General features: G+C 38.8%; 1 protein-coding gene across 3 annotated transcripts in view; it reads left to right on the top strand.

Moving 5' to 3' along the window:
- Positions 1 to 13,515, top strand: part of TPCN2 (two pore segment channel 2) — a 56,931-nt gene that overhangs the window by 2,181 nt on the left and 41,235 nt on the right. For all 3 annotated transcript variants that reach the window (XR_004357604.1, XM_032691113.1, XM_032691112.1), the window contains exons 3-13: positions 1,028 to 1,104; positions 2,250 to 2,427; positions 3,645 to 3,761; positions 5,558 to 5,664; positions 6,608 to 6,680; positions 8,805 to 8,904; positions 9,204 to 9,269; positions 9,622 to 9,686; positions 11,505 to 11,602; positions 11,928 to 12,009; positions 12,679 to 12,765. Coding sequence is in view for 2 of the 3 variants with exons in the window: in XM_032691113.1 (XP_032547004.1) it covers positions 1,028 to 1,104; positions 2,250 to 2,427; positions 3,645 to 3,761; positions 5,558 to 5,664; positions 6,608 to 6,680; positions 8,805 to 8,904; positions 9,204 to 9,269; positions 9,622 to 9,686; positions 11,505 to 11,602; positions 11,928 to 12,009; positions 12,679 to 12,765 (1,050 nt within the window). In the remaining variant the exon portion in view is untranslated. The remainder of the gene's footprint in view (positions 1 to 1,027; positions 1,105 to 2,249; positions 2,428 to 3,644; positions 3,762 to 5,557; positions 5,665 to 6,607; positions 6,681 to 8,804; positions 8,905 to 9,203; positions 9,270 to 9,621; positions 9,687 to 11,504; positions 11,603 to 11,927; positions 12,010 to 12,678; positions 12,766 to 13,515) is intronic.

Below are 13,515 nucleotides of genomic sequence, written 5' to 3'. Positions count from 1 at the left end.
TTCTCTTTAAGGTTTTCAAAAGAGATGCTGGTTTGTGGAGTGGCTTTCATGGTGGTTTTCTTGTTTGTTTGTTTGGGTTGGTTTGTTTGTTGTTTTTTTTGAGAGTGACTAACCTACTTCTAAGAGAAATTGAGCAAACCCTGTGTAATTTGCCTCTCAATCTGACTACTTGCACACTTTAAGAGCTGGTAAAAACTGAAGAGTTTAAGGCTGACTTCAAGTGAGAAGCCTTTTTTGCTTCAGCTGAACTTGATACCTTTGGAAGTCTTCATTCCCTCTTTGTCCTTCCTTTACTGGCCTTTACTGCAGGTTCTTGGGTCTGTTATCTCCCAGTGAGTGGTTGCTGGCAGTGGGAATGCTGGAGGGCAGTTTTTGAGCCCTCTTGCTGCATTCAGATAGCTTTTGGTTGGGAGGTTTCCGGGGATCCGATGTGTTTAAGCTGTACCCACCTTTCTAGAATTAGATATTTCTCAGGGTAACAGCAGCCCAGGAGCCATTGCAGAGAAGGGACTGAGCAGATTTTGGAAGCCAAAATTCTTTCTGAAGGATCATGGGGACTTCCTTGACCTTAAAGCATGTTTTATTCAAAGACACAGGTTGAGGTCTCTTATATTCAGGATTAATTTGTTTGCATCTTGCGGCTTGTTGGAAAAGAAAGACAGAAGAAGGTCCAGGAGTGGAATGAATGCTAGAAAAGTGAATTAAGTGGGTGGATCATTTTGGCAAGTACATGGAGTAATCACTGATTTGTTACAGGTGCTGTTATTTGTAATGATGGCAGTGCTTTCTTCAGGTGGCTGCCACACAGTTTGATTACCTGAGCAGCTCTGTGGTCTTTAGATAGGGGAATTTCTTTAAAATCTTTCCCTTTTCACACACGTAGACTTACATCTATGGTCATGGGTGACTGATACTTTAATAATGAATAACATGTACTTAATTTGGTTTACTTTGGTAACTTGATCTTTGTCTTTGAGACAGACTGAATGTAATGTTTGAATTATCCTTTTCTGCTTCCTACCTTCAGTATCGATCCATAAATCACCGTGTGGACTCCAAATCCCTGTGGCTTTATCGATGGTACTATTCAAGGACTTGCCAGTGGTAAGAACTTGGTTATTCCTTTTGCTTTTTTTGTTTGGGAGTAAGTCTTTCTGAAAAATTACTCTTCCATCTTTCTATTTTGTTAAACAATTAGATGACTCTGCATTTATCCTTATGAGAACTTACTGTAGGAAGCAAGGGGGTGTGAACATGACAGAGCAGCCAGTTATATGAAAGTGTGATCATGTAGGTGGCTCTTTGGAACAACTGTAGGACTACTGCATGAATGGACTGTGAGCATGATTTGCAGCACTGTGTATTAAGAGTTTTCAAGGTGTCTATTTCTAAGCATTCTAAATAACAGCAAGATTGCTTTCCTGTTAGTCCCAAAAGAACACCACCTGAGGTTGTTTGGTGGTCAGCAGTTGCATCACTAACACAGGCAACAACATGCTAGTGTTGCCTGCAGGAGCTGAGGAAAGAAAACTCCAGAGCAGTTTAATTGGAGATAAGAAAAGGGTTTAATTTGTGCCTAGACATAAGATTACAAGATGCACCGGCCGTGTACAGGTGTTACAATTTATAATATTACTTGTCCTATCCCAAGTGTGTCCACCCCGTAGCTTTTGCCCTGGTCCACCCCTGTCCCACCCCCTTGGAATTGGGGCTGGGGACTTTTCTTCATCATCTTCATCTTCTTCAGAGCACAAAGGGTACACAGTCACACAGTTCTTGACTGTACTTTTGTGGTTCAGGCCAGGGCACAAGTGTCCTTAAACAAAAAGACCTACTCTTAAAGAGAGACTAAACATTTTCTACTGGAATTCAGGGGAATATGGGAGCATGGAATGGGGTATGTAGGGGTTGAGGAACGTGTAAACTACTGTGCTAAAAGGTAAAGGAATAAGGGCTGCTGCTTCTAAAATCTACTTCTACTTATATAACTACTTATAAAGCTTATAAAAATTAGAAAACCCAAAAAACTAGAAGAATCTTAAGGCATCACTAGTAAAGTGCTGCCTTCTAGTCTAACCTGTTTGTGTTAAATATGTTATTATATAGCTTGGTTTACTTCTAAGGAAAGTACTTTTACTCTTAAGTATTTTGTTACTCGTTTGACTCATTTTGGGTTTTTTTTTTTTGGGGGGGGGAGTTGTATGTTGTTTTGTTGTTTGTTTGTTTAAATTTCATCTCTCTCCAAACAGGGTTTTGAGTTTAACCATCACTATAATCCTGGCTTTGGCCTTCGTTGAAGAGCCGTCTTCGCTCACGGTCACGTCGGATGTGCGGTACCGCCTTCCCGCTTGGAATCCGCCCTGTGGCCTGACCCAAAGCCTGGAGCTGCTCTGCTTCCTGGTGTTTGGGGTTGATGTGGCCGTGAAGGTGAGCGTTGGATGAAACAGTTGGTGTGTTGTGTAGCTCGGTGTCCGGTTTCTCCATCCGCCTCTCACTTTTATCTACTTTTATTTAGTTCTTGGAGGAAAGAAAAAAAAAATCTCTGAACAATGTATTTATGTTTGGATTTTGGAGAGCTCTTAATGAGCACTGGTTTAAAATTACAAATACTTGGGAAACAATTGGTGTATACTAAGATGGATATATTATGTATATTGGTATATATATATATATATGTACACAATATATATTGGAATGTATATATATATACTATGTATACTGTATATTGGAATATATATAGAGACACTGTATATTGGAATATATATATAGACATATGTCTATTGGAATATATATATAGACATATATGTCTATTGGAATATACATATATAGACATATGTCTATTGGAATATACATATATAGACATATGTCTATTGGAATATACATATACAGACACTATGTCTATTGGAATATACATATACAGACACTATGTCTATTGGAATATACATATACAGACACTATGTCTATTGGAATATACATATACAGACACTATGTCTATTGGAATATACATATACAGACACTATGTCTATTGGAATATACATATACAGACACTATGTCTATTGGAATATACATATACAGACACTATGTCTATTGGAATATACATATACAGACACTATGTCTATTGGAATATACATATACAGACACTATGTCTATTGGAATATACATATACAGACACTATGTCTATTGGAATATACATATACAGACACTATGTCTATTGGAATATATATATTATATATTTATTATATATTCCAATATATATTGCAAGATATATACCCTAATATTAGAATATACTATATATATATGTATATTTATATACACTATATATTTACTAGATATAGATATAATATATATTGGGATATATTAATATATTATCTATTGTAATTTATAATGATATATAATATAATTATATACGTACATATTATATATATAATATATTCCAATATTAGGGTGCATATATATTCCAACATATATATAATATGTTCCAGTATTAGGGTGTATATATATTCCAATATATATATAGTATGTTCCAGTATTAGGGTGTATATATATTCCAACATATATATAATATGTTCCAGTATTAGGGTGTTGGAATTCATTGTTAAAGTAAGTTTTGGTTGCTCTGTTGTTTTTTTTTTTTTCTTGCCCAGAGTTACTTAATTGGATGGAAAGAATTTTGGAAAAACAAATGGCTAATGGCTTATATACTGACATTAATTGTCTCCCTGACTGATTGGATTGTCTCGCTGAGTTTTTTCTGCACAGAGGTAAGAACTGGTTTCTGCAGAAACAATCAGCATCTTGATTGTGGAAAGTGGCAGAGGAGAAGAGCCTGCAAAGGGATAGTCAGCAGGGTTTATATGGTGCATTGCAGGATTAAGAGATGAGGAGGAGATAGTTATTTTTGGTCTTTGATAGCTGGATAACACACTGAAACACAGAAAAAATTATTGGTGATGTTGCCTTGCTAAGGATTAAGTTTGATTCTTAATGTGCGTGTTCACTGGTAAAATTAAATAAAACTTTGCTGCTCTGGTCTGTCAATAGGCAGAAAGTTTAAAGAAAACTCACTGCACGGCAGCAATGTTTTCATGCAGTTGGAGAATTATATCCTTAACTTGATTCAACAGCAGAGTCTATGCAGTGATGTGTAAGTAAAAGGTAGTTTAACAGCTGCTTGCTGAGCTGAAACTGTGCTGTGTTCAAAGCAACTGTGTTCTGAGGGGAATGTCAGCTCTGTGAAATGGCTCTAGAAGTGCCCTCCTTTATGTGATAATGCAATCTTCCAGTTGGTTTTCTCTGCCACGGATTTTCATTAACAATCATTGTTAAGAAAACACTAAGATGGTAAAAATGCTGGGAAGTGAAGGAGGGAGAAATCTTGAACTTGGCTTCTTTTGTCATTTCTCATGTCAAAACCAGTATCTGCTGTCTTCAGAGAACTTCCAAACCTGTTTTAAGTTACTGTCAGTGTTGGTCAGGATGAGGTTGGATGCAGGTGCTGCTGTGGGTGACATTTTTTAGCTGTTCATGCTGTTCTTTCTCTGATGACTGGTCACTGCTGACCTGGATGTGATGGAGCATCAGAGACGTGATCTTAAAATGGTGAATAAAAATGTTATTTAAGCTTATAAGCATCTAACAGTGAGAAAAGTGACTATGTCCTTTTTGTATTCAAGCCAAATAAATACAATGCGGCTGAAAGAAGTTAATCACCTTGGAGGAAAACTGGGCTTACAACAGGGGGAAGTGATGGTAGAATCTTCAGGTGTAATAATGGATGAGTAGTTTGAACAGGAGCCTCCCACACAAAGCAGTGGCAGAAGGAGTAGTTGAACTGCTGGGATGTGTGAACAAGGGGATAACAATGAAGAAAGGGGTGTTGGGGGGGGGGGGGTTGATGTTAAGTGTGACCTGGAGAAGATTGATCCTAAAATCCAGGATGCTGAAACACCTGAAGCAGCTGATAAGTTGTCACAGAAATAACTTGAAGGCTAGCAAGCGTCTTGAAGGCAAGAAACAGATTACTTGCTGTAGTGTTGTGGGGGAAAAAAAACAATTACAATTTGAGTCTTGTCAGAGACAGAAATTGCTGAATAATAAGCAGGCTCTTTAATTATAAAACAAAAAAGAAGTCAGTCTGAAAATTGAAATCAAGCACTTATTTTTAGCATGTGTATTTGTTTTTACTGAAAGCAGCTCACTATTAATTCCTTTCCTGAGATAGGAAATACAAAAGTGCCATCACTTGCCAGCTTGTTATGTCTAGCCAGCAGTGAAGTTAGATTGTTTCTAATTAGTGGCCTGATGAGGTTGTTGAAATGTCAACGTGTGGTTTTTAAAGCAATCTCTCCTTATTTTAATGAGGCACCTGAAGTCTGAAGTCTCTCTTGCCTGTTTTGTGAGCTCAGTGGAGCAGAGTTACCGTCTGAGCACAGCCTTCTTCTGTCCCACTGTTGACTTTGTTGGTATTTAAATCAATGCTTTTTGGCAAACTTGCCTGGAAAGTGTTTGTGCCACCGATCTTATGGGAACTCAGTGTCTGATCCGTTGGTTTTTGCAGAGTTTGAGGATAAGGAGGATTCTTCGTCCGTTCTTTCTCCTTCAGAACTCCTCTATGATGAAGAAAACATTAAAAAGTATCAACAGCACATTGCCTGAAATGGCAAGGTAGGTAATAGTATAGAAAACATCCTTTCACAACAAGCAGGGAGTAATCTTTGTGTTCTGCTGTGTGGAATATGAGCAGCCTCCTTCTACGTTCTTAGTGAGATCAGGTAGCAATGGGTGGAGGTTGTATTAATTAGGTTTTTGCTTCCTTTTAGTCTGTAAAATAGCTCTAGAATGCACATGTTGTGACTCTATATGTGACAGATAAGGTTTTTGATGCTGGTGCAGTGGGAATTTTTGATTCTGCTTTTGTAAGGGAAGAGCTGAGCAAGGGTCTGTGATGTGTTTTCTCCAAGGTAACCTCTCAGAAATATGGGTAGACACACATGTATTTGTCTTCCAGCCATGAGGGCTACACAAAAAGATATTTCTTTCTTTGCATCTTCAGATGGATGTAAATCTGTCCTCAGAGTGCTTTTCTTCAACTTTTTCCTTTCTAAATGGTTTCAGATATATATATATATATATATATATATATAATTACTTTTAGTGTTAAGCTGGAAACCCCACTGGTGAAATTGTAACCAGACAACATGATGCTTTTTGATAGAGATCTCTTCCTGTGACATGGGTCATGTATGTGTAGAGCTTATGGAACTCACTGCCCTTGCCTATTACTTATTCACTACCAAGCCCCAGGAGAATCAAAGGTGTGTGTGCAAGCCAACATGTTGTATTTTGATTGGAGGGTATAAATATGGTCCTTTCTCTAAAAAAAAAAGGTGTTAGAATCTCATTGACATAATAAAAAGTCTGAGCTTGTGCTGAGGACTCTCCACAAATGTGATTTTTATTTTTGGTTAAAACTCAGATCATGTTCTATTTCCATATAGCTTCTTAAAAAAAAACAAACCCTAGTTTCCTTTAGATTGCATTTTTAGCAAAGGATGTTATTAAGAATAAGATAAATTTGCTATTAATGCACATGGTTTCTTTCCAACAGTGTTGTTCTGCTGCTGGCTGTTCATCTGTCCCTCTTCACCATGTTTGCCATGCTGCTGTTTGCTCGAACAAAGGTAATCACTTCCATTTCTGCTGTGGTGGATCTCGGGGGGCTTTTCTCTTTACTTGCACAGCTGCTTCATGTCCAGTTTTATAATCAAACTTGTTTCCCCTGAAAAGGTCGTGTTACCTTGTCAGACTTGCTGTGATGAGTTTGAAGTCCATTTGGATGGGTTTAACATGTGCATAGTATTCCATCTGTACAAGAGACTTCCTTATGCATTTATCCAGTTTGATCCTTTGAGTTACTTTCCTTGCTTTTGTTGAAACCCTCTATGCTGTTCTGCATCCAAATCTCTTATCACTTTTTCATTTATGTTATCACTCATCTCTTCTTTTTTTTTTCTCTTCCTTATCTAGCTGTTTGCTAATTTTTCTTCCATGTTTTCTCACCTTCCAATGCTGGTACCCCTGGCCATGCCTTGGTAGGTTTTTACCTGCTTTACTCTGATGTTTTGGTTTCTGATCTCTGGGTTTTCCTCTCATTTTTCTCTTCCTGCTTCTGAAAAGCAAATTTGAAATTTTGTGGTTAAAATAATATTGTGTTCCAGTGCTCATGGTATGTTCCCTCTCTCTAAAATTTCCTGTATCTTAATGTATTATGCTCAGATATTTTGGGTGGGTTTTTTGTTCTTACTTTTTAAGACCTTCCATAAACGTGTTACTGTGAGCACAGAAATTTCCTGCCTACTTCTCTCAGTAATTATAGTCTTCTCCTTAATCTCAGTTTTGCACCTTCATTCCTACTGCAAATTGCACTTGAGCCTGCCTGTAGTCTTCCTTGTGGTCAGCAAATTCTTTGAATTCCCGATTTATGGAATTTCTGAAATCAGAAGCAGAGCTCCGTTTTCCTGCTTTAAGTTGCATTCTGGATCTTTGTATTATCTTTGTATGTCACATCTAACTTCAGTTATGAGCTTTCCCAGCAGTGGGAATATAACTTGTATACCTAAACCAGTCAATTTTGTGTACATTTAGGTGAAAAATAACAAATTAGAGCGTGGACTTGCCTATTTTGATGTGCTGCTTTGACATCCACACAAACTAATTTTATCTGACAAGGTGAATTACTGAAAGCCAAGTTCTAAAAATACATTTATTAACGAAATTTATGCCTCTACATTTTTGCATTGTCTTGTTTATGTCCTCTAGAGGTACATTTTGCAATCTTTGCAGCAGATTCAAGGGCTGTTTGTTCTGTGCTGCATCATTCATGTTTGCATTGTTTGCACTCTGCATCTTTTTTTATCTGTCTCTGCTTGACCTTGGGGGGGGGAGTAAGTGAATGACCCAAGATTAGCCTCCCAGTATGTTTTTGATGAAGATTTTGACACTGAGCTTTAGCAAATCATCTGATGTTTTCCCTGAACCACAAGATAACTGTGATGACCTTAGTTGCCAAATTTGCAAATACATTCTGGGTGCTGTAGCACTTATCCTTTTTTTTTTTTTTTAATTTTCTTTCTCCGAGGTGTTTAAGCTCTAGGGATGTTTTCATTGATATTTTAACATAGTGTTTTAAATCTTCATTTTTTTTTCAAAACAGTTACCTGTTTTCTACTTGCCCAGCAATTCCTGTGCTGTGCATGAATTACTGCTTGAGGGGGTAGCAAGAAGAAGGGGAAAACCTTTGTTTTGCATAGTGGTAGTAACTTTTGTACAAAAAACTGATCCAGGGGATTTTAAGTTTTTTATCTGGAAGTCAAAGGGGAAGTGAAAGACACTCAGTGGGTGTGCTGATACAGCTACAAGTGTGATCTTTTTTCATTATTATTATTATTTCTTTTAAATCATATTTTATCTGCAATACAATCTCTTGCAGGCTAAGAGGTGACACTTATATCAGTCGAGGGTCTTTTCAGATTCCTGTGCTGTCAGTTTGTGACATAACTTCTATATTGAGCTTCCTGTTCTTCCTGGTGGTTTTTAATTGCTGTTAATAAGAGAAGTGATTGCTCTGTATTCCCACAAAATGTCTTCATTTTGATGCTTGGTTTGTGCTTTTTTTCACGGGGTGGATGTGATTATGTGTGTAAGAAATCGATTATTGACTGACTTTAGTTCTTTTTCCCCCCCTTTCCTTGGTAAGACAGTGATTCTTCAGTGTTTCTGTTAACAATGATCATCTCTTTGACCAGGATAACCAGCAGGATAAGGAGTGGGTGGTGTATTTCCGGAATTTACCGGATTCACTGACATCCCTGCTGGTCCTGCTGACTACTGCAAACAATCCTGATGGTGAGCAGTCTTTCAGAAACAGCTCTTATCTTTCCTTTTAAAGAACAATAGAGTTAAGTTTACCTGCAGACTACTGTAACCATTCTTTCAACTGCTAGTTCTTAATACAGCCAGAGGAAGGTTGGAAAAGGGTTTTCCATGCCTTTAGTAACTTGATTCTTGCCTTTCTTTGTGATAATTATATATTACCAGTGCTGCTGTATAAGAACTTTTACCAATTGCCAAAAATTGATTGAGGTCTCCACTGTGCACCTTAAGCATTAAAATATTATTTCTTTTTTTTGTTCAATCTCACACAGTGATGATTCCTGCATATTCTAAGAATCGAGCATATTCCATCTTCTTCATCCTCTTCACTGTATTAGGTAAGTTACCTCGTCTTCAGTCATGAAAATGCACTTTAACTCTGACACTTGTGCTTAACAGCCACGGTGGTTTATTTTTCTAGGAAAGTTTAATCATAAATTTCTCCTTTTTTTGTGTTTCTTCCAATTATTGTGTAATGTCTGTAAGATAATTTTCGCTTGTGGCTTGGAGGTTTTGGTAACACGTCACAGAGAAATGCACACATTACAGTACATGAAACCACTTTGGAATCAAACACGAGAAAACTAATCCTCTTTAAATGATAAATTTTATTTACTACATGCACTGCAACTTCTTTGATAAATACGATATGGATTTCAGTAGTTCTTACTGCCTCTTCTTCTCCAATAGGCAACCTGTTTCTGATGAACTTGCTTACAGCAATAATATACAACCAGTTTCGAGGATACCTCTTGGTGAGTAAAGCATTTCTAATTTCTGTGTCCTGCCATAACCTTGAACCTGTGAAATATTAAGTGTCATCTGTGCATCAAAGCAGGAGGCCTGTTTTGGTTGTAAGTTTTAAGACGCTAAATGTTCTTTGATGGAGATACTTTTCCCATTATATGCTGCTGTAGCTTGATCCCCTTCTGTGACAAAATTGCTTGCATACTTCCATGAATGCTGTGGATCTGCAACTTGGACTATTGGGGGGGGGGGGAACCCTCTGTTATAAAATTGAACAAGGTGAACGAGTAACTCAGATTTGGTTTTTGTGAAGAAAATCTGCTGTACTGTTGAAATAGCCATTGTGGCAAGTCATAGAATCATAGAATGTTAAGGGCTTGGAATGGACCTTGAAGATCATCCAGTCCCAACCTCTTTGCCATGGGCAGGGACACCTCCCACTAGACCAGGTTGCTCAAGACCTTATCCAACCTGGCCTTGAACACTTCCAGGGATGGGGCATTGCCTCCCTGGGTAACCTGTGCCAGTGTCTCAGCACCCTCGCAGTAAAGAATTTCTTCCCAATATCTAACCTAACTTTCCCCTCTTTCAATCTGTACCCATTATTCCCTGTTCCTGTCACTACAGCTCCTGATGAGAAGTCCCTCTCCAGTTTCCTGGAGGCTCCTTCAGATACTGGAAGGTGCTCTGAGGTCTCCATACATCCTTCTCTTATCCAGGCTGAACAACCCCAACTTTCTCAGCCTGTCTCTGTAGGGAAGGTGCTCCAGTCCCCTTATCAACTTTGTGGCCTCCTCTGGACTTGCTCCAACAGTTCCATGTCCTTCTTGTGTTGGGGACACCAGAACTGGATGCAGCATTCCCGGTGGGATCTCACAAGAGCAGAGTAGAAGTGGAGAATCACCTCGTTTGACCTGCTGGCCACGCTCCTCTTGATGCAGCCCAGGGTTCTCATGGCTGTGATTTCCTTAAGGTTTAGTGTCAGGAGAAACTTGGTGACTTTGGGTGTGATTTTTTCCCCCCTTATTTACATGTCTTCTTATGGTTCCTTCCTTACTGGCTTCCCTTTATATATATATATTATAGTTCCTTCAGCCCTTCAGAGGAATGGAGTGTGGGCTTGGGGGGGGAAGTGAAGTAATAGCTGCCTGCTCTAGTAGAGTTCCAGAGAGAAGGAGAAGTTTTTTGGCTAGTGAGCCTTAAGCAATGTTACACAGAAGGAATGGCCCCTACCCTCTTGTGAGAGAGAGGTGTTTGAACCTAATATGTGCAAAGAGGATTTTTGGTAATCCTTTTCCTCCTCTCTATTTCTTCCCTTCTTTCTCAGTTTTTCGCTTTCTCACATGAGAGCATGACATTACTTGACTCCCAACAAAGCAGCTGAGTTTGAAAGTGGTTATTGTGGAGGGAAAAAAAAAGGCATGAAAAACTGTGGCTCTGGATTTGTGCCTTTAGGGGAGAAGCTGGAGCTTCACAAGCTGTCTCACTCTTCCCTCTGCACAGGAGTGTGAATTGCTGTGAATCCTTAAGCTTTGCTGTTCCCAGTGTCTCTGGAACAGGCATATTCCTATGCAGTCCAGAATTGAAAATAATTCATGACCTGGATGTTTACTTGGATTCCAGAGTTGTTTGCTTTCCTGCTTGCTTCCTTCCTCCTCGTACACAGAGTTCTTGGAGGGAGTGAGGCTGAGGGCAGTCCCCTGTTCTGATCTCTAATCACAGATCCAGGATGTGTGCCAGAGGATCAGTGTATTCTGTGGCCATAGGACATAGTAGTGCATGAAGTGTGAGTAAATTGTTTCCTCTGTGGTGTTTTTACTGTTCAGAAATCAGTTCAGTCCTCCCTCTTCAGGAGGCGGCTGGGAATCCGGGCTGCCTTCGAAGTGCTTTCCACCCTGAAAGAGACTCCTGCTAATGCCCAACAGTAAGTGAACAATGTTGAAACAGTAGATTATCTAGCAAAAAAAGTACATTTTTGGTCATCTATGTTTTGTTTAATTTACTGAGGATCCACTCTTAGAAAATGGCAGTGTGTTGCTCATCTCATTTTATTTATTTTTAATTTAACTGAATGTTCGTAACACGCTATTTGGGACTTATGGTGTCTGTTTCCCTTTTATTTCTACTTCTAATTTTACCTGTTTTTCCAGAAAAGAAAGGCAGGAATGCATTTGGAACAGCTTTTTTTTTTTTTTTTTCCATCTATACAGTTATCAGTACCAGGGCCCATTCTGTTTTCTTTTAAATAGGTCATATGTCAGCAGTGGGGCCTTACACCAAGTGCTGCAGAAAGTTGAGATGGATTCTCGCTGCAAACAAGCCATCCTGAGGGTAAGAAATGAATTTTCTTAGCCCTGATGTTGGTGACTGTCAAACCCTGTGATGTGACAGCTGTGGAAAGTGAAATTTCTCTAATTACACCATTGATCTGGGAATGGCAGCTTTCAGCTCAGCTCCTTTATGCTGCTTTCTCAAAGTGTGAACAGAAGCCCAGCTCACTGTCTGCTTATGTTTTGATCTTCAGAATAAAAGTAGTCCTTAGACAAGGATTTCACCTTAAAGTTACTCCCTCTTTGGTTGGTGTGATGAGGGATTCATTCACTTGGAGAGAGGTATAGAGGAATGAAAACTCCTATTTTGCAGAGCTAATTTTTCCATTGGCTTTCCTTTCTCCCTGGAAGTATTGTGGTCTAGAGCTGCTCTCTACTGCAGCATTCCTTGGATCATAACATAATAATGGCACTACCACAGGACTAAAAATTTTAAGTTTGTCAAAAGTGCATGTGGTTCCAGAGAGGGGAAAATAGAAAAGGCAAGAGGAATCCTCCAGTCACATGGCAGTGTTGTGTTAAAGCAAAATTGAACGTTACTCTAACAGCTTGGAGTAGCTTGTGTTAGATCTCTACTCCCTGTCTTTTAAAGATTGTCTGAGGGTTTTGACACTTTTTGCAGATGCACCTATTGCAGATTCTGATCTGAATGTTTCTCTTTCATGTGAAGTCGCTCAAAATGTGCTCCTGTGACCAACTGTCAGCTGCCCAGTTCCAGAAGCTCTTTGAAGAACTAGACAAAGATGCCATTAAGCAAGTATGTATCTGACCATTGTTTATGAAACATCAGAAGTTGTCTGGTCCTGGGCAAAAATAAGTGATGGTATTGCTCTATAAAGTGTATAAACAGACTTTTCAATATGTGAACACAAGGTGCAATCACACGCTGTTGATTTTGTTCATGAGTTGCTCTTATGGTCACAAACAATGTGGCTTTGGGGCTTTCACAGCATTCATCTGGGATTGCCCTAAATGTACAAAATTGTTTATTCTGTCAGCATTTTAAAGCGACTTTGCCAAACAAAATTGATAAGATCTGCATGTGTATTTGTCTAGTAGGAAGATTCATTACAAGGAAACAAAGAATAGGAGTTGGATTTACAGCGTTGGCTTTCTGAGGGGTGCTGTGGAGAAATGAATTACCTCCCTGGTAAATTGGTTTTGATGAAATAGGCGGGATTTGTCTTGTTGTGACAGTCCTATATTAAAGGAATGCATCTGCAATTGTATTAGTCTTTGCAGGGTAACACTTAAATATACTCAAAGTCTTTTCTCCAGTCCCTGAGTGAAGAACAAAATATGGATTCTTTAAGTGTTCAGATGAAGATGGGCAGAAAGCAGCCTTCTCCTCTTGGAAGGAGAAAGAAAAAAACAAAACACAACTGTTTGAGGGTTAAGAAATGTTCTTTTCTATGTTTGCATGTAACCAAGACTTCTGAATTAAACACTGGGAAATGGGGAAGGAATGGGTACAATTAATACCTTGGTGTTTAGTTTACCTGCTTGG

This window comes from Chiroxiphia lanceolata, chromosome 6 (assembly GCF_009829145.1).
Source record: "Chiroxiphia lanceolata isolate bChiLan1 chromosome 6, bChiLan1.pri, whole genome shotgun sequence".
NCBI classification, from domain to species: Eukaryota; Metazoa; Chordata; class Aves; order Passeriformes; family Pipridae; genus Chiroxiphia; species Chiroxiphia lanceolata.
The sequence above is the reverse complement of the archived record's forward strand: the minus strand, read 5'-3'. Positions and strand labels throughout refer to the sequence as shown.